Source organism: Heteronotia binoei, chromosome 6, assembly GCF_032191835.1.
Source record: "Heteronotia binoei isolate CCM8104 ecotype False Entrance Well chromosome 6, APGP_CSIRO_Hbin_v1, whole genome shotgun sequence".
NCBI classification, from domain to species: domain Eukaryota; kingdom Metazoa; phylum Chordata; class Lepidosauria; order Squamata; family Gekkonidae; genus Heteronotia; species Heteronotia binoei.
The window spans coordinates 83,015,772-83,039,435 of record NC_083228.1 but is presented as its reverse complement, the minus strand read 5'-3'; the positions used below and the strand labels follow the sequence as shown (position 1 = coordinate 83,039,435).

The 23,664-nt window shown below is 40.6% G+C and overlaps 1 protein-coding gene across 20 annotated transcripts in view; it reads left to right on the top strand.

Annotated features, from left to right (window-relative positions):
* The window catches only part of KIF1A (kinesin family member 1A), a 200,920-nt gene that overhangs the window by 59,098 nt on the left and 118,158 nt on the right, over nucleotides 1-23,664 (top strand). For all 20 annotated transcript variants that reach the window (XM_060241983.1, XM_060241991.1, XM_060241984.1 and 17 more), the window contains exons 3-7: nucleotides 11,751-11,827; nucleotides 19,973-20,152; nucleotides 21,271-21,336; nucleotides 21,785-21,963; nucleotides 22,886-22,997. In XM_060241983.1, coding sequence (XP_060097966.1) covers nucleotides 11,751-11,827; nucleotides 19,973-20,152; nucleotides 21,271-21,336; nucleotides 21,785-21,963; nucleotides 22,886-22,997 — 614 coding nt within the window. The remainder of the gene's footprint in view (nucleotides 1-11,750; nucleotides 11,828-19,972; nucleotides 20,153-21,270; nucleotides 21,337-21,784; nucleotides 21,964-22,885; nucleotides 22,998-23,664) is intronic.

Below are 23,664 nucleotides of genomic sequence, written 5' to 3'. Positions count from 1 at the left end.
TGATGGATTTTTTGACTGCCCTTCCCTGCTTGTTCAGTTTGCTTCAATACAATGTAAAAACAAGTTAAAACCATAAAAACACAATATTTAAAACAAGATGGCAGTGCTAGCATTCAGTCATGGTGAGAGGGTGCCAGGCAGATGTAGAAAACTGTCACTGGCCTCATCCAAAGGCCTGGCAGAACATCTCTGCTTTATATAGAATCATAGAGTTGGAAGGGACCTCCAGGGTCTGCCATGCAAAATTTTAATAAATCAGGCAGGGCACAGATGTCAGTTGGCAGAGAGTTCCACCAGGCTGGGGCCAGTGCGGAGATGGCCCTGGCCCTGGTTGAAGCCAGCTGGATATCTTTTGGTATTTTCACAAGAAAACAGCTCAAATCCATCATCTTGTGTTTTTCAAGGGAGAAAGGACAGTTAGAACCATATTTTCACCAGTATTTCTAGTTAGGAAAACAGCTCAGATCTAACATCTTGTGTTTTTCAAGGAACTGGAACCCACATTTTGAATGTTACTTGATCTAGGAAAGAGTAAACACAACCTTCTATGTCTCTTGCACCCACGCTATTCAGTTACTATTTGGTTTGCTTTTGCTTTGAAGGGTATGCACACCAATTCAAGTGCCCTAGGCACTTTTGCTACCAGCTGTCATTCTTTACAGGAAAGCTCATCATTAATTTAGATATTGGGGATGATGAACAAAGAGATTAGGAAAGAGTTTGTTTGATTCCTTCCTTCTGTCCTTTACAGAACTTTTTGTTATAAGCAGAAGTATTTTGGTAGCACAGCTGTGTGCTTGAGGGAGATTGCTTTATCCAGGATAGATGTGTATGAAATTAAGAAAGCATTGTGTAGGGCAAATGCACAAGCCTCTCATTGTTTATTGGTTCCTTTACTGGGAAAAAAATAGCTTAACTTGACCCAGGTTTAAAAAAAAAACATACATCACCATTAAGCAAAAAGCTCAGTGACCCCAAATTGCAAGTGGGTTATTGATCCAGACTACTAGATGATCAGTTTGTTTATTTACATTTATTTTTACTCTACCTTTCTTTACTGCACTCCTGTAATGAATTTTGTAGCACAAACACAACAGTTTCTTGGTGTACCTTTTAAATAAAGAATTATGTAACCCTATGGGTTTGACTTTCTAAAGTAGGGTTTCCCAAACTTTTCTTTCCCGTGGCCCGGTTATTTTTACACTTCTCCATCGTGGCCCACTAAAATTCGGGGGTGGAGCTAGGAGACTTTGGGGGTGGAGCCGGGAGACAGGAATTGTGTCATTTCCTGTGGTGTCACTTCCAGGTCAAGGGCCAAGTGATGTCATTTCCAGGGCACACTGAACCAAAACTCCACCAAAACCAAAACTCCAACTTTTCCTGTGATGGCACTTCCAGGGCACTCCCCCAAACCTGCCTCTTCTTTTGAAGTAACTTTGTTTTCAGAAAAATCTCTCTGAAACTCATGCTAAGCCAAAATGGGGGTGGAAAGTGCGTGGTCTGCAACTTTTTCATACATTACCAGGGTCCTCTCTTTCCACCCCCACAACTGCATGCACCTATCTGTTTGTGTGTTCTTCTCCAACTTGCAAGTACTCCTAATGCTCATGTTCAATTGTCTGCACCACCTACACACCCCTTCCTCAACAGCGCTAGCCAGTGTATGCATTTGGAAGTGCTGTTGCCATTGCCATCAGGAATGCCAGTTCTGTGTACCACCCACACTGGGCCCTGGCAGCTACTGTACCTCAAAATATGCTGACACATTTAGTAGGCCCTTCCTTCAGGTGCTACTACTGGAACCCTTCCTCAAGCTGCAATCAAGCTTGCTTGGTTTCAAGAAAATCTTTTGACAGCTATTTTTCATACTTTTCCTTGACTAAAACACTGGGAAATTGCTGTGAAAGGTAGCAGAGAATTGTATTGCAATTAATGAATTAATTTCAAGTTATATACAGTTCATAGAAGCTTTTCTGCAGTTATCCCAAAAAGGATATTTATGAGGGGCTTGCAGCTTTTTAATGGCTGTGTTTCCCATGCCTTTAAAAGCAACCTGTTGTGCAGATATTTAGCTAGGGAAGCAGGACCAGTAAAATGGTGCCAAGTTCATAGTACCATCACTTCCAGTGCTGTTGAGATATACAGCAGTAATCTCTTTCTGCCCCACACTTCTAACTCTCACTCACTCACACAGAAATCTCACAGAAAAGCCAGCCAGCTACAATTGGGTGTGCCAATTTTTCATTGACAGAGCTCCTATGTCTGCAACAACAGTATGATGAACAGAAATGTTTCATCCAGTAAAAATGGAAGGAAAGAAAGAAAGGGAAGGAAAGGAAAGGAAAGGAAAGGAAAGGAAAAGAAAAGAAAAGAAAAGAAAAGAAAAGAAAAGAAAAGAAAAGAAAAGAAAAGAAAGACATGGAAAGAAAGAACATAAAAACATAAGAGAAGCCATGTTGGATCAGACCAGTGGACCATCCAGGTACCTTGAATGTGTAAAGTTATAATTATGTTATGCCATGAGCAGCAAGTAGGGTTGCCAAGTCCCGTCCACTCCCTGGTGGGGGACATTTGCGTGCACACAAAGCGTGCACGATGCAGTGACATCACCCGGAAGTGACATCATCATGCTGGCACTCGTGGCCACTCTAGGCATTCCTGTGAAAACTCTATGGTTTTCCCAGATGTGCTAGCCATTTGGGAGGGAAAAACTCTATGGTACCTATTGTACCATAGGGTTTTCCCTCCCAAATGGTTAGAGTGTCCAGGAAAATCATAGAGTTTTTCCAGAAACACCTAGAGCAGCCACCGCGCAACATCGCCAGCATGATGATGTCACTTCCGATGATGCTGGGGTAGGTTCCCCCCGTTGGCCCAATGTGGGTCGGCGGGTTGGGAACCTCTGGGGTGGGGGAACCCCTGCCCAGACCGGGGGCTTGGCAGCGCTAGCAGTAAGTGACATCTGATGAAGGTTTCAAAAGCATCAAACATACTGGTTAATTATATGCTTTTCCTGCCCATCTGACTAAAATTTGGAGTAACGGTCTAATTAGCCAATTTTCCTTTTCTGATAATTTGAGGATAAGGATCCAACACAGAGGTACGTGAAGCTAAAGAATACTGTGCTTGTGATTTTTAAAATGTGATCTTCAGCTGTGAGAATGCTGTTGCTATCTGTAATGTGTTATAGTGAGAACATCTGAAAAAAGAAGCAATTGAGAGCCAGCAAGTACAGAAACACAATTGGGCGAATGGCAGCCATTTTGCGTTGCAGTACTCTTCTTCTATGGCAAACTGTTTCTGGGTTATTATATACCAGACTGTTTTCTTGTCACCACAATTGTCTTTAGGTCTCAGGTTTTGAAGAGTTTTGCAAGCCTTCCTTTATTTTGTATTCTCTCTCATTTTTTAAATTCTCTGTATAACCTAACAAACTATTAACTATTGGCACAGAGGAGCCTGTATGCTTAAATTGCTGTAATTTTCATAGCACATCAGTTGCCTGTTAAGAATTTCATTTTCCACTCAGTGCTAACTTCTTATTGTGAAAGGTAAATTGAAGGATTCCTAAAATTATGTAACTGTTATTCTTAGGTGTACCATTATTCTGTTTTTGTGCTTCTCTCTTCTGTGATGCCCCTATTTTAAAATGCAATAAGCGATTAAAGGAGAATCATGACAGAGCAAGTCTATCTCAGTTCTTCAATACGGTGCAAAGTTGCTGATTTGTCCCCAAGTATAATGTTTGCATATGTTAGACAAGGAGATAATGACCGATCCAAAATCACTCAATGAGTTTTATAGAGGAATTGGCCTGAAACCCATGCTTTGTTATGGCATTTAACTACCTTTACATTTTTTTGTTTGTTTTAGGTAGGGCTGCCAAGGCCCTGGTCTGGGCGGGGAATCTCCCACCCGGGAGGTTCTTAACCTGCCGGCCCACATTGGGCTGGCGGGGCGAACCTCCGCCTGCATTGCTGGTGCGATGATGTCACCCAGAAGTGACATCATCAAAATAGTAGTGCCCGTGTGGGGCCTCTCTAGGCGTTTCCGGGAAAACTCTATGGTTTCCCCACATGCTCTAGCCATTTGGGAGGTAAAACTCCCAAATGGCTAGAGTGCCCAGGAAAACCATAGAATTTTCCTGGAAACACCTAGAGCGGCTCCACACAGGCACCGCCATTTTGATGACATCACTTCCAGGTGACGTCATTTCATCGTACGTGTGCATCATGCACACGAATGTCCCCCGCTGGGGGATGAAGAAGACTTAGCAGCCCTAGTTTTAGGTAGGAAGAGTGTTTTTGTTTTGGAAGATTTAGAAACTCAATTGCCATACAGACTGTTATAAAAGATGCCTATTCTGGTTTAGAGCTGACTTCCCTTTTTGGTCTGCACAACAACCCTGTAAAGTAGGTTAAGCCGAAAGTCTGCGAGTGGTCTGAACTCACCGTGTGGACCAAAGCAGGAGGCAAGCAACCTCTGCAGGGAGTAATGACACAGAGTCCAGTCTGCAAAGCAGCTATTTTCTCCAGGGGAGCTTATCTCTGCCATCTGGAGAGAAGTTGTAATGCTGAGTGATATCCAGCCCTCACATGGAGAGTGGCAACAATGGTTCCCCAAGAGGAAGTGGTTGGTTTAGAGGGTGGAGTCTATGACATTGTATTGTCTGAGGTCCCACCCCTCCTCAAACCGCACCCTTTCCATACTTCATCCCTCAAATCTCCAGGGATTTTCCAACCTGGAGTTGGCACTGCTATCTCTTTCCCAGCAGTAACAGTGTTCTGAAAAGCAGTTGTAATTTTGAGTGATCTCCAGTCCTCACCTGAAAAGTGGCAACAGTGGTTCCCCAGGAGGCTAGCTGGTTTGGAGGGTGGAGTCTATGGCATTGTAGCTGTCTGAGGTCTCCCCTCCTCAAACCCCACCCTTAAGTTGCTCCACCCCTCAAATATCCAGGAATTTTCCAACATGGAGCTGGCAACCCTATGTCCTTCCCAGCAGCAGTAGCAGTGTTATTACACAGGTCCAGGGGTTTAGGCTGGATGTTGATGTCAGCCAGGATACCTGTTCAACTGTCTGCAGTCTCCATTAACTGATTTTTACTTCAGAAAACAGAGCTGGACAATTGAGCAATCAGAGAGAGGGGTGTGCTTCAGCTGTCTGCAGTCTCTGTTAACTGATTGCCGCTTCAGAACATAACACAGAGCTCCACACCTGACCAATCAGAGATTGGGGGAGGAGGCGGTGGAAGCAGGCAGCAGTCTACCAGGCACACAGCAAAGCTTTACCCTGTTGGTTAAACACATTTTACCCCTTTCCACCCACTTAGGCATTCTTAGTGGACATTGATGTAATGGAAGGAAAGCACTCCTGGAATTTTGGGTTTCTACATCCAGGGGTTTGGGTTGGGCTTTGGTGATCTGTCAGGATGGATGGATAGATAGACAGATGGATGTGATTGGAATCTGGTTATCTCCAGCTCTGGGGGCCAACATTCTAACCACTACACCTCAGTGGTTCTCAGATTGTTCCATTGTATTCCTACTTATCCTTCTGAACCACGCTTCTCAATATCCTTTAAATGGAGATGGTGGAGATTGGACCTGGATCCATATGCTTGAAAACTATAATGGTCTGCCATTGAGTCAAGAAGTACCCATTGGTGTTAATCCACTGCTTGCTGCCTTATTCATTTGAGGCAAGGAAAATATATGCACTGATCTTTAAATGCCTGACATAGAGTTAAGATGCAGCCTATCTAGACGATGTGTTTCTTCCACTCAACTTGATTCAGAGAGAGCTGTCTCTCAACTAAGAAAAAAAAAATGTGTGAATTTGTGACTTCCAAGACCAGCTGGAGGATTTTTCTACCCCAAGCTACTGTACAATGTCTTCTGACAATTGTACTACAATTCTGACAATTGTACTGACACTTGCATCTTTTATAACATTACAAAGTAGTTTGAAGTACACATTCTGCACTGTTTCATTGGACTCCCTACAAAATTGCTGCCTTACAAGTCATTTTAAATTTGCTAGGGCATTTGAACTGGCTATAGACAATAAATAGCCAGTATTCTTTCCCTATTACCACATTGTGAGCTAGTAAATGTATCTGCTCTGGGTTGTTTGGCCTAGCTAATGTTTTTTATATCCAAAACTCAAGTGTCATCAGTACAAACTCTGTGCCTTGTTCGAAATCATCCCCCCGGGACCAGGTAATAGGACAAAAGTGGCATATTAAGAAAGTGAGGTGAATTAAATCCATGAAGTTACACATATGGTAAAACATTGCTCTCATTATTTTAGCATATTGTGTGTGTGCTCACATGTCAGAGAGAGAGAGGAGTAGTAATGTTTTGCAGAGCTACAGGCCTTCTTTGAGAGTTGGGCTGTTACCTAATTGTTGAAAACTTCTATGAGTCATGATAGTTTTCCACCATGAGATTAAGGATGAGTAACTCAAATTAAGGACACTTAGCCATTTGCTGTTTCTGACGTGTGAGAGACTCATTATAGCTGTGTCTGTTGCTAACCCAAGTAATTTATGCAGTTGTCCACTGAACTTCTAGTCTTTGGTCAATAGTTACATCTCAGTCCATCAGAGAAGAGTTTCGCAGCGCTATTGAGAAGAGAGGGACCCTGATTTAACATTGGTAGGATATCTTGCTAGAAAAGCAAAGCTCTCTTTTCCTCATTCTACTCCTTTCTATTAAAGTTAGCTTTGCATAAGACCTTTGGACCTATATTGTTTCTGTGTGTTTCTCCCCAAGTATTAAAAGAGGGAAATGTCTAAAGAGGGTTACCTCATTTATCTGTAGCAAGTTGCCTCTATGGCTCATATAAAATTCAGAAACCCTCTGTTTTGGCATAGTTCAACTAGAATTTGGAGCCATTCCAGAGAAGGGGGTCTTCCATTTGGGAACATTTTTCAGTGGTTTCCCTGCTGCAACTGTGGCTTCTAATTGAGCACAAAGTCAACAGGGCTTGCACATGGCAGGTTTCCCCACATTTTTTCTGCCCAGGTCCTGGGAGACTGTTTTTCTCCATCACAACTGGGCTTTTGTTTTGTTGTTGTTGTTTTGTAATTGACCTGTTAACACGTCTGTTATGGTTTTCTTTAAAAGCTCCCACTCTCCAGTGAAATTGTCTGGCATTACAGCTATGCAGCTGTCACAATCTCTTGGCCTAACCTGCTTCAGAAGGTTGCCATTGTGCACATAAGGTGGAGGATGGGTGAATGATGTGATAAGCTATACATTTTTTAAAAAATAATAAGCACAGGACACTAGGGCAGGAAAAAGGGAATCATTTTGAGTGGGACAAAGAATGATCTGTAGTTTTTCATCCACATAGCAACCACTCCTGTTTTGTTGTGATCTTACTAAGAACATTGTAAACTTTTCCAGATGGGTCCCCCCCCGCAGTAGTTCTAGCCCCATACTGCTTCTGTTTATCCCGATTTCTGCATATATTTTTTTTGCACCTTTAGTTTTCACTTTGAGTTTTTTTGTTCCCCTTTCTCTCCCTCCCCCCAATTCTTTTGAGAGCACTTTTACCCCAGTTTTTTTTTTCCTGGAAGCCAATTTTGAGTCATCTTTTTCCTTGTGTGTAATGTTTCTATCACTATTCTTTGTTCTGCTCACAGCCACTCACCTCCAGTCCACTTTTCACTGATTGGACTGTTGTCAAAGTCAGACCATTCCCTGGCCTTTCCAGTGCTCTTGTGTTGTTTTAAAAGAAGGCACTAAAATATCTGTATATTGATACAGGGCTTTTACACATTCTTTTCCCCCCTCACCTGTGAGTTCCTGTTGCTTCAGGGTTTGTTTATTTTCTGTGTGTGTTTTGCTCCAACATGTAGTTGATTCAATATTACAGTGCATTATGTCCAGCATTTCTCCCTGTGGATTTAAACTGCAGGTTTTTATGCCAGACATAAAGCACTGTAATATAGAATTGACCATTAGAGGGAGCAAAACACATGTGGAACAGAAAAAAAACCTCAACGCAAAAAGAACACACAAGTGAGGAAATGGGAAGGCAGAAAAGCCCATAATGTTGTACTGATAGATGAATCATGTTCTCTGAGTCCTCGTCTTTCATTGTGGATCAACCACCGAGAAAATCAGGAGTTTCAACGAACCAGCATTTAATACTGTAGAAAAAGTGTTCATAGAGACTTCAGTTTCTACTACACTTTGAGACTGTGAAGGTCAGGAGGAACTGCTTTTTCTTCTCTGCGTTCTGTAAGAAATGTAACACCCTTCTGTTCTGGATGGCATTTGGTCATGTTTTCATTGGTAGATTGTTACAATTGCTTTGAAACTATAATTTTAATGGATGTTTTAATTAATTTTGTATTGCTTAAATTTTAAAACATCTTTTTCTGATTTTTATTTGGGTATTTTTGAGTGTGGAAAAATGATATATAAATTATTTAAGTAAGATAAATACACTAGCCCTCTCATGTGTCATGTGATAGGATCATAGGTGTGAGTAACATAAGTGTGTGGGTGGGGCCGCTTCTATCTAATGGAACTGGCATCAAACAGATCCATACAGCTAGCCCTGTCCATATGGTTAAAATATTCACAAGGTAATCAGTTGGTTATGGGATTGACCGTGTTGAAATGATCCCCATGTTACCAAGGTATGTCAGAAGGACCTCTGTCTTGGTTTATTAATTTATCTTTAATTTAAAATGATTGTATCATTTTTGTATCTCACAAGGCAACTAATTAAAAGCAGGATAATTAAAATGCCAAACAGTATATACAGTGTGTGTGTATGTGTTTATACATCTCTCTCTCTCCATCCACCCACCCACATATATTACGCACACACACACACGCACACACACATATAAGAGAGAGAGAGAGAGAGATTTATTTTAAAAAGATTTCAGAAATGTCTTGGTCAAAGGAGGTGAAAGTGGCACAGGGAGCATAAAAATTCCAGACCAAGAAATCCCAGCTGGTCCTAGAATTTATATTACTATCTTTAAAATGACAGGCTACTTCTACTTCACACACACACACACACACACACACACACACACCTCAGATGTGTTTTTATTTTGAAAACAAAAGATGGGATATAAATATTGTAACTAATATTCCAACTGTTGACCACACCAGGAGAAATAGTTTCCCAGAGGAAATTATATCTATATCAGGTTGTCAGGACCTGGAGATATCCCACTTTGACAACTGATCTCCAGCTGGCAGAGATCAGCTCCCCTGGAGAAAAGGACTACTTTGAAGGGTGAACTCTTCAACTACTTCAAAGGGGGTCCCTCCCCAAACCCTGCCCTCTGCCTGATCCGCCCCAAAGTCTCCAGGAATTTTCCAACCCAGACATTGCAACCCTTCATCTACATCTCCCTAGCAATTTTGGAGGACTTGTAAAACAGCCTTTGGCAGGGTTTTTTTTTTTTTTGTAGGAAAAGCGCAGCAAGAACTCATTTGCCTATTAGCCCACACCCCTGATATCACCATTCCACACAGGGCTTTTTGTAGAAAAAGCCCAGTAGGAACTCATTTATATATTAGGCTAGACTCCCTGGCACTAAGCCAGCCAGAACTGCGTTCCTGTGTGCTCCTACTCAAAAAAAGCCCTGCCCTTTGGTTCCTCAAGGTGATTGCCCTGTGTGTGTCTTGAAAGGCAGTGGTCTCTGTTGGACTTTATTTTTAGTTTTTCTGCTGCTTTTTTAATACTGTTATTTTTAGAATTATGTACCATGTACTACTACTACTACTACTGATGTTATTGTTGTTATCAGCCTGGGGTCCCAAAGCCAGGGATCATTATTTCTGAATACGCAAAGAACTATGCTGTAGGATTCTGGACTGAGGAAGGGAACCGGATGAGAGCTCCCATTCTCCTTCTTGTGCCAGTGAGAAAATTGTTAGGACACAGCCCAATGGACCTAAAGTCCATAGGACTGGGCTGCTTATATTAAGTAGTCTACTTACTTAAGTAAACTTTTTTTTCCTGTCAAATATTCCAAGGTATGAAAATGTTGGCAGTACTGATCACTGTTGAGGCTGTATACATGTTTCCTGTTCATTGTGAAGGGTGGAATAGGAATCAGTTAAATAAATACAAAAATAATTTATTAATGTTCTGTAATGCCAGAATGCACCTACTTTCACTTGCCTAAAGAGAGAGTATGGCTTGATACAAAGACAACCATGTGACCAAAGCCTTTTAAAAGAACAAACAAATCACCACTATTTAATAACAATGGGAACTATTAGTAGTTGTAGAGGACATTTTAGGGTTAGTGCTCTAATACTCAGTTTATATGTCCTTATGGTGAAAAGAAACTGGAAAAAAAATGATAGTTTGAGAACATCATAGCTGAATCTGTGGTGTTTGCCTCACCTTCAACTCCATAAATATGTTATTTTGTAATAATGTTTTGAAGCCCCTTTATAGCAGAGCTCTGTTTTCATAAAGAACACCAGACTTGAAAATATTAGAACTACTAGGGTAGAAGAAGCCTCTGGTTTTGTGTTATAGTATTTTCTTCAGATATCTCAGTTTAAAAGTTGGCACATGATTCTGCTAAAACCAGACATGCATTGGTCAGTTGACATGTTATGGAAATGCTCTGTTTGACCATTTTATTTTAATTTACTACATTGCATTTCTATCCTGCCCTTTCCAAAAACAGGCTCAACCATACCCTGGGACCTATTAATATGGAGATCTTTGGATTGCTATAAATCCTTTGATTGCTGAATATATTAAATTAATGTAGGTTTGGGTTTTTGGGTGATGCAAGGAAGCAATCCTTAGCATTTCAGCCTTTGTTTCATAGTCAGGTATATATTAATTTCTAAATCCAAAAGCAAAGACCTTCCTCTACAATTCTCAGCTAATCTATATTTTGAAGATTCTTTGTAGCTGTTTTCATTCATTATGTGTGACCATGCATACTTGACAAACCAACATGACATATGTAGTCCTTTCAAGGCACACAATATTTGTTCTAAAAGGGGCAGCACCAGAGGTTTTTTTTTATCAGGAATGCACAGAAACGCAGTTTCTGCTGGCTTGGTGTCAGGAGGTGTGACCTAATATGCCCATGAGTTCATGCTGGGCTTTTTTTGTAGAAAAAGCCCCATGTGAAACAATGGTGATGTCAGGGGGTGTGACCTAATGTGCAAATGAGTTCCTGCTGGACTTTTTCTACAAAAAGAGCCCTGGGCAGCACACATATATTCTAGCATGCATTCCAGATCCCAGATTACTGAGATGGAAAATCCATGTGTTGACCCTTTCTAAAGGAATGGGGTTGTATGTATTGGGAGGATTGCATATAGTATGTTTATTCCATATATGTAGTGATGATAGATAGATAGATAGATAGATAGATAGATAGATAGATAGATAGATAGATAGATAGATAGATAGATAGATAGATAGATAGATAGATAGATAGATAGATAGATAGATGTTTTAAAACTATGATAATTTAACTACCATTCTGCAATTCCGCTCTATGATAAGTAAGATAAAATGAAATGATGGCGTTCAGAACTAATTTCAATATATTCTGTGAGTGATCTAGAAGCCATAAATTAGTCCAGTTAATTAAGGGACTGAATCTTCATAAATAATACTCATTTCCAGAGCAGTGACTGTATGGCAGGAGGTGCCTGATGGAGAAAAATGATGAATGTGTTATGTAAATGTTTTAATTGCTACATCAAAACAATTTTTTTTTTGTTTTTTTCCAGCTATCATTAATCCAAAGCAGCCCAAAGAGACACCCAAAAGTTTCAGCTTTGACTATTCCTATTGGTCTCATACAACTGTAAGTGGACATCAGCTCATAAGAATGGGTGTATTTTCTGATGGAGGGACATCACTGAACAGATTAGACCTGAATTTTATTTATTAATTTACAGTGAGATACTGCTGAATGAATATCTGGTGAAGATAATTCAAGGAAATTGTTCAGTTTATGATTTCAAACAGGAAATATTTTAAAGCTGTTCATGGGCCAATCACAGAGAGAAAGTGACTCAGCTGATTAACTGGATTTGTTTAGCTGTATTTGTGAGTCCTTGTATTATTCATCACGTAAGAGTTGGGAAAGGTTGCTGAGTTCAGTATAACAGCTGCTTCTCAGAGATGTATTAGTTGGATTTCAAATTCCTTGATTGTTTCAATTAGAATATAAATTCATCATGAAAGAAAGTGAAAGCTCTGAAGCTCATTGGATCTAGGACACAATATCCTGTGTAATTCTGCTAAATATAGACTGGCAGGCCTTTTGAATAAGTATCAGCATCTAGCAAATCCTAGTCACCTCCTATAGTTCAGCTTGGCACTGATATCGAATACGGTCACTGTTTCAGAATGGAGGAGGGACGCTCAGGACCAGGGGATAGCTGTCCTTGATGGTGCACTGAAGGAAGTTCTTCTCTTACTGCCTTACTTGCAGTTGCTGTCCTTGGATTGCTACTTCCCAACCATTTCATATTGCTGTTCTTTGGCTCACAAGATGGATGGGAACTGATTCAATACATCCTGGCTGCTGAAAATTGGCCATAATCAGAACACTTGCTCATGCATTGCTTTATGAACTTCACACATGCAAACAGATGGTACCTTATCATACAGCTGTATGGAAGCTGTTCTGTGCAACACTCCTAACTGTGTGGACCATGTGCTTCTACCGATATTCATGGAGCCAGAGCCAGTAACTTTTAATCTGGAAGTGACCATTGCATGGGTCACTGTAGCAAAGTCATGGGAAGAAAGGTTGGGAACTAGTGCCAAACTTGCTGAAGATGAAAAAATGCAGATTTGGCCACCATTGTGACCTGGGCCTCCATAGATAAAGAGGCATTGAACAGCTGAGGCTCTGAACCCTAGGTGCAGTCACTAATGATACTCCATCCAGACTAGGAAGTCAGATTTCCCCACCCAGGTCCCTGTGACTCATTATTCTAGCTCTAATTCAATTTAAGTGTCCATGGCCTTAGGCGGAAGAACTCCATCTTATAGGCCCTGTGGAACTGTAATAGGTCCCACAGGGTCCTGATCTCTATGGGGAGCTCATTCCACCAAGCTGGGACCAGAGCCAAGAAGGCCGTGGCCCCTGTAGAGACCAAACAGACCTCTTTTGCACCGAGGACTACTAGCCAACGTTGATCAGCTGATTATAAGGCCTTCATGGAACATTTGGGGAGAGGTGGTCTTGGAGGTATGTCGGTCCCTGGCCATTCAGGGCCTTAAAGGTTAAAACCTTGAACTTGATTTGGCTATTGGCAACCAGTATGGTACACAGAGGACCGGCTGAATATGTGACTGTAAAGGCATCATAGCAAGCCTGTTGCTGCGTTCTGCACCAGCTGCAACTTCCAAATCAGGTGCAAGGGTAGGCCCACATAGACCGAGTCACAATAGTCTAATCTGGAAGTGACCACTGCATGGGTAACTGTAGCAAAGTCATTGGAAGAAAGGTAGGGAACTCGTGGCCAAACTTGCTGAAGATGAAAAAATGCAGATTTGGCCACCGTTGTGACCTGGGCCTCCATAGATAAAGAGGCATCAAACAACTGAGGCTCTGAACCCTGGGTGCAGGCACTAATGATACCCCATCCAGACTAGGAAGTCAGATTTCCCCACCCAGGTCCTCACTATCTATCAAGGAATAAGTTTACTTGAAAATTAATTAAAGCTCTGTGGAGTGCACTTAAAGCATCACACATTTAAATAGAAGTAATATTATTTCCCAAAATACATTAACAAAAGTTTAAATGATACAAAATTTGAGAGTCCATCAGTTTAAAGTCCACTAGGATGTGCTACTCAAGTGTAGCTATATTGACACGCAGACCTCTCTGTAGAGAAAAAATGTAACTGTTTAAATATTTAGTAGCAAGTGTAGTGTAGATTCGGTTGATGGAGAGAAGTATGTTTGATAATACATATGTTTGATAACACATTTCCTAGGTAGAACTATGTGTTTTGATGGCAACTTCTTTTGATCAAAATACTTCAGTAATCTGGAACCAATGCTTAAAGGCAATATACACGCAGTTAGTCAATTCTCAAAGCAGCACAAGAGAAAGTTGGCGTCGAAACACGTAATTCTACCTAGGAAACGTGTTATCAAACATATGTGTTATCAAACATACGTGTTATCAAACATACTTCTCTTCATCAACCGAATCTACACTACATTTGCTACTAAATATCATTTTTGGAAGTTCTTTGAACAGACGTTGTTTCTCTATGGAGAGCTCTGCGTGTCAACATAGGTACACTTGAGTAACGCATCCTGGTGGACTTTAAATTTTGTATCATTTAAACTTTTGTTAATGTATTTTAGGAAATAATATTAGTTCTATTTAAATGAGTGATACTTTAAGTGCACTCCACAGAGTAAACTTATTCCTTGATAGTGAGTGCAATTATAATTTCTTATTAGATTTTTTGAGTGACTTTGTATTTCTTTAGGAACACGGTTTTCTCATGGTTTGCAACTTTCTAGTGTTTCTCCCTCTCAGTTTATAAATCCCCAGGTGGGTACAGGGGATCTCCCAGTCTGGAGGCCCTCCCCCCACTTCAGGGTCATTAGAAAGCAGGGGGGAGGGGACGGAAATGTCTGCTGGGCACTCCATTATTCCCATAGGGTATAATGGAGAATTGATCTGCTGTTATCTGGGGCTCTGGGTGGGGGCTGTTTTTTTGAGGTATAGGCACAGAATTTGCAGCATAGCATCCAGTACCTCTCCTCAAAACACCCCCAAAGTTTCAAAAGGGGGTCCAAATCTATGAGCCCCAAAATAAGGTGCCCCTATCCTTCATTATTTCCAGTGGAAGGAAGGCATTTAAAAGGTGTGCAGTCCCTTTAAATGTGATGGCCAGAACACCCTTGGGAGTTCAGTTATGCTTGTCACATCCTTGCATCTGGATCTACCCCCAATGTCTCCTGGCTCCACATCCAAAGTCTCCAGATATTTCATAAATTGGACTTGGCAACCCTACTCTGTCCCTGTCCTTGGAGGAAAGAGGCATTTTAAGGCAGTCCCCCGAATCCCTACATGGTGGTGGGTCAACAGGTCAGTCAGTCTATCAATTTATTGCATTAGCACATACTGCCATAGCATCAAACAACCAAATTCAACAATAAAACAGAGGTACAAGGGAAAAAAACAGAATACCTCATGCCTTAATACAATAAGATACATTAAAACCCAATTTTAAAAACCAGATATAAAATTTAAAACATCAGAGAAAAAGGGAAAAAAACTACCCAAAATGAACAATTAACGAGGTACCGTCTTCATTTTCTTTTCCATAATACCTGTCATAAATCTTGCAACTTGGAGGGTAATGTGTCTATCTCTGTCAGACAGCAAGAAGACTAGCTTCTCCTGATTTGACGTACCAGAAAGAGAAGACAAAATACGATCCAGAAACCTATTCCGTTCAATGATAAAATCAGGACAGTAAAACAGGGAATGGTAGAGGTCCTCAATGGATGTTAAGTCACAAGTGCAGACTCTTTCCGAAAAGGAATCTGCCTAAATCTGCCTTCATTGGCCAGTAATGGCAGTAAATCAAAGCGAGCCCTCGTGAAGGCTTTCCGGTGCTTAAAATTTGTCAAATTTACAAAATATGGAAGAGGTAACAGAGGCGACAAGGGCAGCTGGCTATAGATCACAGAAGTTTTCAGTTCACCTATAATTCCCCTGTCGGCTTGGATAGATTGATCTATCAACCTTTGCTTAACCAAGGATTTAGCCATATCAAACCCAAGGGAGCCTAGGGAATCAACTGAAAACCCAAGCTTAGCCACTATTTCTAAAATAAAACTACGCCACGATCTATCCTTCATTTCCCCATATGCCCAAATTAGCAGTTCCGATGCCATATGGAAAATAATTTACAGCCAGAAGTTAATAGCCAATTTATGGACTAAAATTCTAACATGAGGGAGGGATAGCTCCAGTCTAGTCATTGGCGAAGGTGTAGAGGGGGGAACCGCTAGAAGCCTACATGTAAATTTATTCTGGGAAACTTCTAGTGAGTCAACAGGTCATGATTTACGTTGTCAAATGCCACTGTAAGATCTAAAAGTAACAGCAGTGCTGACCTGCCTTGATCCAGCTGTCTCCAAAGGTCGTCTATAAGGGCAGTTGTATAAATCACCAGCACAAATGGGTCTCATTATATCTTGTAGAAGTGCATTGCACAAGTCAATTACATTTGTATGAGAAAATGTTTTATTTTGTTTGTCCTCATGACTCTACTGCCCATCAATTTTATTGGGTTTCACCAAGTTGTAGTGTTGTAAGAGAGGAGAAAAAACAATATATCTTTACCATAATTTTTATAGATATTACTTGCATAATTTTATAACCCTCTCTCCAGTTTTCCTATAGTTGTAATTTTCTAAACTGAAAATTTCCCAGATGGCTGGTATTTTCTCACAGATGTTCTCCCCGTTATCACTTTTGTTGTTCTAATAGTGGAGGAAAGACAATTTTAATTTCCCTGCTTATAGAACTCATTCTAAAGGTCGCAGTAAAGCAGGCCTGGCTGCTTTGGTGAAATCCAGTTTACCATTTAAGCTGGTCCTCTTGGATCCTTGCCTGCCATTTGCCCAGGCTTTATTGCTGTCCTCTCCAGCACGGACTCTAATCATGATTAATGTTTATTTAGCCCCTTCTAATGGAGAGCTGGAGTTTGATGCTGTCTGGGAGAAATTTTCTGATTATGTGATGACTTTGTCTAGGAAATTCCGTATTGCTCAGCTCATGAGTTTTGGTGACTTTAATGCTCGGATAGGCAGTAATAATCGGAAATGGATCTCTCATTTTGGCTTTGAAGCGGCGGAGTCCCTTCCACTTCAATTATGTTTGCCCCATTGTTCTAAAGATACTTTAACTAATAAAGCGGGTCTTAAGATTAATTGAATTCTGCATAGCACACAATGCTATAATATTTAATGGTCTCTCCAAATTTCCGGCTGCAACTGATTTTACTTTTTTTTCCACATGGGGTTGCAGTGTAATAGATTTTTTGGGGGGTTCACCCAACCTTCTGTCATCTATTGATAACTTTTACATTGATTCGCGCATGGAAAGTGACCACTTGCCCCTAATTCTATCTTTAAGATTGGATTGGAGGTTAATATGGTATCATCTTCACAATCTGTGAAGGCCTCTGAGAATGTTCTAAAAAAAAATCAAGTGGTCCCTGGCCCTAGAAAGGGAGTTTTCTTCCCTCTTTGGCTCTGAAGCACTGGTCAGATTAAGGGATTCAATCATAAATTCCAATTCAGACGATACAATCCTTTCAGGATTCTCATTATTAATTGATTACTGCAGTGCTAAAGCTAAACCTGCGATTTTGTCTAGGTCCAGTTTCTCTAGCTGGTTCGATACAAACTGTTTAGCTTGGAAACAAGAACTGAGAGCACTATTTAAAGAGGCCTGTCACTCCAAAGACCCAACAAAAATTAAGACCTATATTACTTGTAAGACAGCCTACCTGGAACTTATTACATCCAAAAAGAAAGTTTTCTTTTAGAATAAATGGGACCAACTTTACCACTCGATAAAATCTAATGATAATAAGGCTTTCTGGAGAATCATTTCGGGTAATCTAAAAAACAATTCTGTTACTGACCCAAATATTTCTGCGCAAACATGGGTTGATTACTTCTCTAACATTTTTGCTGCTCCATGTGTATCCTCTCCTATCTTAACAAACCCCACAGTTACTGATATGCCGGTCTGGCCTCCAGTAACTCTAGAGGAAATAAGTGATTTATTGAAGGATTGAAAGGCGGGTAAAGCACCAGGCCCTGATGGCCTTCCCGCTGAGGTATTCACAAAGTTTGGGGATTGGTGGCTCTTGCCCCTTGCAAAATTGTTCTCTTTCATTGATCTGCATGGCTCCATCCTAGACTCTTGGCTTGATTCTATAATTATCCCAATTTACAAAAAGGGGGAATTGGAGTTACCAGAAAATTTCTGTCCCATTAGTTTATTATCTATAGTGGGCAAATTGTATGACAAACATTTAGAACTCCGATTAACTGACTGGATACACCTAGGCAACATCATAGGTCCTGAACAAATTGACTTCTCCAAAGGCAAATCTGCTATGGACCATTGCTGCACTCTGACCTGCCTTGCTGAAAAATACATGCATACCGGGACAAAAAAATTATATGCTGCCTTCATCGACTTGAAGGGCGCATTTGATTCAACAGATAGAGCCCAACTATGGATTAAACTAGGTTACCTGGAAATGAACCCTTGTCTGCTGTTTTTCTTGAGGAAAATTCATTCTAATACTTTTTGCCAAGTGAAATTTTTTTCTAGTGGTGACTTGACTAGCAAAATCCCAGTGTTAAAAGGGGTTAAACAAGGTTGCGTGCTGGCCCTGCATCTATTAAATTTATTTTTAACTGACCTGGTACAGTTTTTGAACTCTATTAATGGTCATCCGCCTAAACTAGCAGGCCAAGCGGTCCCCTTATTACTTTACCATCCTCTCTTGCACAAGTGTGGGCCTGCAAAGGTAGTTGAATGCCTTCTATGACTACTGTAATTGTAATTCACTCTCTGTCAATTATGCCAAATCTAAAGTAGTTGTCTTTTCAGATTGATGGCACCCACAGAGATGGTTTATTGGCAACACAACAGTTGAGCAAACAATTTTTTTTAAATACTTGGGGATCACAAATTAAGCCAGGTTTCACATCTTGGCTAAATATAATCAACTTGGCTAAATGTTCAGTTGCTCAAATTAAACAGTTTTTTTTTTTTTTGCAAGGGGCAACCAATTAGTTCCGGCAGCAATTAAGGTATTCAAAGCTAAAACGCTAGCCCAAATTCTCTATGGTATCCCTATATGGATCTCAGCATTTACTAGGAAAGTGGAGGGCATTCAAGCCTCATTCTTTAGACAAATTCTTGGTATGCCAAAAAGTGTGTCCTACTTTGCTCTCTGCTCTGAAGTGGGTCAGTCTTTGGTGGAGACAAAAGCCTGAATTGCAAAATTCACTTTAGAACAGATCCTAACAACCTTCTTGATTGTATGAAAAGAGACCCATATATTTCATCCTGGTCAGCAGTTCTTACGTCCAAACTTAACCAGTTGGGGTTAGAGGTTGATGATTTTTTTACTTCGTTGGAGGAAACGAAACTACATCCAACAGACCTTTATATTTCCTCCCCAGCTTTCTTACGTCTTTATGCTTTCTGCGGCAAAATGCCCCATTATCTATCAGACTTAACCATTCCAAGTCATCGCAGGGCATTTATGTTGGCTAGACTAAATTCGTTTCCCTCCAAAGTTTTACAAGGGAGATATCATCAACTCCCTTTAGGCGACAGACTGTTCCTGTGGAGCGAATATTCCCAACTCAATTCAGTATATATTGCTTGATTGTTCCTTTTATCATAATCTCCATAAAGATTTATTCTGCAAGCTTTCTTTCTCCTCAGATTTGTCTATTCTGCCACCCTGTTGTTATTTATTGAACGACTCTGAGGGGGAGGTTAGCGAGGCTGTAGCAAAATTTTTGGCTGACATCCTTAAATTTAAATTTGACCATGTATGAATGCTTAAATCTGACCATGTTTCATTTTGATTTTATCTCCAATGTTTAAATTTTTATATTCTGTGCTTCTGTGTATTTTTATTTGCAACTGTTATGCCATTAAAGGTCTGGTATGGTATGGTAAAGGTGATGCGAAAGACCTCCATTTGAGACCCTGGAGAATCAGAGCAGGCAATACTGAATTTAGTTGTCCAATGGTTGAAAGTATACAGTAGCTTAATCCATGTATTTATTGTGCTTTTAGAATAATCTCTGGTTGAAGATAGTACTATAGAAAGGGGAGAAAATGCATTGTTTTCTTTCATTTTCCGTCCCTCACCTTCTGTTCCTTACTTTCTTCCCCATTTCCTTTTTTCTTTATAGCCTGAGGATATCAACTATGCCTCTCAAAAGCAGGTATACCAGGATATTGGAGAAGAGATGCTGCAGCATGCATTTGAAGGTTATAATGTCTGCATCTTTGCTTATGGCCAGACTGGGGCTGGCAAGTCCTATACAATGATGGGCAGGCAGGAGAAGGACCAACAAGGCATCATTCCCCAGGTAATTGTGACAAGAAACTGGCAGTATACATGCAGGACCAAGAAGGATGCCTTTGGGGTGAAAGAGAGTCAAAGTATGAGAAACAGAAACATGACCGTAATTGCTGTATGAAAGACAGGAAGTGATCGAAGTAGTTAAATTGGTGGGTGAAAATGGGCATGAAAATCAGTGACTCGTTGGTGGAAGGGAACGATGTGGTGCCACCTAGTGTGTGGTGAGTTAAAGTCACTATCACCATATAGAAAGTCAGAACAATTTATGAAATGTGTCTAAAATACACAGATGGAGAGCAGGGAATGAAGAGGAAGGTCCCAACAGGAAGTGCTGAAATGGCAAAGAGGTCTTTGAGCTGATGTAATTTGCTGAATAGAAACAGCTATTCACTAGCTCCATAAATTGTCAGTATGCAGTGACAGACTGGCCAGGGCATCAGCTTGCCCAATGGCAAGTTGGCCCCCTTAAACATTAGACAATATGTTAAAAATGTTAATGACCTTTTAATAGCTTGAAAATACAATAGAAGTTCCAGTATTATTACTGTAATGCAACTAAAATTTACATTGTATTTAGGGTTGCCAGCCTCCAGGTGGGGCCTGGGGATCTCCCATTTTTACAACTGATCTCCAGCTGACAGTGATCAGCTCCACTGGAGAAAATGCAATCTGTATTTACATTTAGTATCTACTGTATAATGCCAGTAATATGTACAGTATATGTACACTGTAATTACTAAAAAAAAAATTATTTTGCAAAAGCTTTAATTGTACCTTTGCCCCACTTGTGTATTTTTTTAAAAAATTATTTCTTTCTTACAAAAATTTAATGATAGCCTTATAGTTGTGTGTGGGCCCCCAATGTCTCCTGGCAACCAATATTTTTAGACCCAGTCCGCTACTATCAGTATGTATGTATATAAAAGAAGAGCTGAGTTCAAAAAACCAAAGTGATGTTCGATTTCTGCTCTGAGATCCCTGGGAGGGATCTGCCAGATTAACATACTTTTTTAATGGGCAAAACTAAGTGATCAGATTGCAGGAGTTTGTATTGGACTTTAAATAAATACTTGTTATTGTTATGACATGTACAATTTTTCTCTTCCTTTCTTTTTTGTTCTGCAGCTATGTGAAGACCTCTTTTCCCGAATAAATGACACAACGAATGACAACATGTCCTACTCAGTGGAGGTATAAATGAATACTTGTCTACAATCTACAGTATTCTGGGGACAAGAGGGAATTTATGATAAAGTTATTGAGCATGCATAGAAATAAGATCTACTTATGGAGACATAAAACTACTTAAAATGTGCTAACCGTGCTCTGGATTAGTGTGGCATTAATTTCTAGGCTAGATTAGCCCCAGGTGCAACTGTACTTGCCTTAGAGGACTACTGCTTTACCCTTATGTGTAGGTATTGATCAAGAGGGGACTGGGAAGCAAAAATGGTTCAGGAGCAACTCAAGCTACAGTCAGTGGTAGATTTTTTTTTTGTCTTAAAAATGTGGTAGACTGGAGGTGTCTACAAGGAGGTGTCCACAAGATGCTATGTTTGCTCCACAAGTCTACTGTGCTGCTGTTTGCTCCAGGTTTCCTATTGTGTCATTCTCATACTCTGTACATTGTTTCCCATAGGTAAGCTACATGGAAATATACTGTGAACGTGTACGTGACCTCCTGAACCCCAAGAATAAAGGAAATCTGAGGGTGAGAGAGCACCCACTCCTTGGGCCATATGTTGAAGATCTATCAAAACTAGCTGTCACATCCTATAATGACATCCAGGACCTGATGGACTCAGGAAACAAAGCCAGGTAAAAAAAGAAATGCATATCCTATATTCCAGTGGATTATGGATTTGGTTGTCAGTCAGAGGTATTGCTATCAGCCTTATTTCTCTGTGACAGGGAGCAGATGTAATACAAAAGGGCCGAGTGATGGTGCTGAGATATCTGGGGGATCTAGAAAATCTTTGGGGAAGGCTGAGCCCAGCAGAATTGAGACAAGGAATGGCCATTATTAATGCAGCTATAATGGCACTCAGAATGGTGCTTCCCCATGGAGTCATGACTCAAAGGTTTTGCAGGAATGAGAAGCATGTTGAACTTTGGTCCTTCTGATCATATAACAAAGTGTAAAAGACCTGAGAAGGATGGAATGAAGGAGTCATTCCTTCCTAAGAACCCAAAAGTGGATGAGAGGACATTATTAGGTTCAAAGGAGTAGCTGAGGATGATTTCTGGCCCCGGAAAATTTAAAAATTCTATGTTGAGGCTTTAGGCATAGAATGCTAATATTGTTCACTTCTACCCCCATTTGCTGTACAGCCTCTGTATTTTCTGATACATTTTAAATACGATTTTTCATCTAGACTTCCATTTGAGGATCTAGTTTGTAGTGCTTGTACATAGTGTCTGCCTCATGGTCCCCTTCTAGCCATGAAGCTGGAGGCACAGCACATATAGCCTTATTCTTCTGCTGGCAAAAAAAATACTTTAGTACCTTCTATTTTGTAGCCTGCCAGTGTATTTGCACTTCCCATGGTGCTTGTAAAGGATTGTTCCTGTACCCGAGTACTGTTAGCTCTAGAGTATGGGTTGCCTGCTTGTACTTAGGCTTTCCAACTGAGTGGGAGTACTGAGTTCCTGGAGAAAAGCCTTCCAACAGCACTGAATTTTTCTGCCAGGTCTGAAGGGAAATAGAAATGAGCTCTTGCCTGCTGTTCTTGCTCAACAGGACGGTGGCTGCCACCAACATGAATGAAACCAGCAGCCGCTCACATGCTGTCTTCAATATAATCTTCACTCAGAAACGGCATGATGCTGAAACTGACATCACTACTGAGAAGGTGAGTAAGGGCAGCTGAACAAAGGGATTGGGATGGGGCTCAGCTGGCACCCTCTGAACTTTGATGTGGCCTCTGGCATCATTTAAGAGGTGGCAGTTTACCTGAATGGACTAACTTGATGGGATGATTACTGTACAACAAATAGGGTGAAGACAGCTTTTGAAAATTGCTTAAAAGATGAACCTGCTGTTATTCACTTTCCCTGCTTATCCATAGACAGTCTACCTTTTGCATATATTCTGGCTTTCACATGCATTGAGGAGTGTATGAAAAGAATAGAAGCTGGAGATTGGGGTCTTGTAATGCTTTAGTGCTATCAGCACTGTTTCCACCAATAATGATGAATTATTTTTGATAAATAATGGAAATGTCCACTGAAGGTATGTTCTGTGGATTAGTGCCAGAGCTGGAACAAAGTCCTATTCTCTGTTGTCATCAGGACCATCCAAACTCCACAAACAACCCAAATATCACTATTGTTTATTGGATATTTCATTGTACATTCCCTTGAGATTCTTTTTGGACATGGAAAGTGATTAATTGATTTTACAAATAAAATAATAATAATAATAAGATACTGGATTTATATCCCGCCCTCCACTCCGAAGAGTCTCAGAGAGGCTCACAATCTCCTTTACCTTCCTCCCCCACAACAGACACCCTGTGA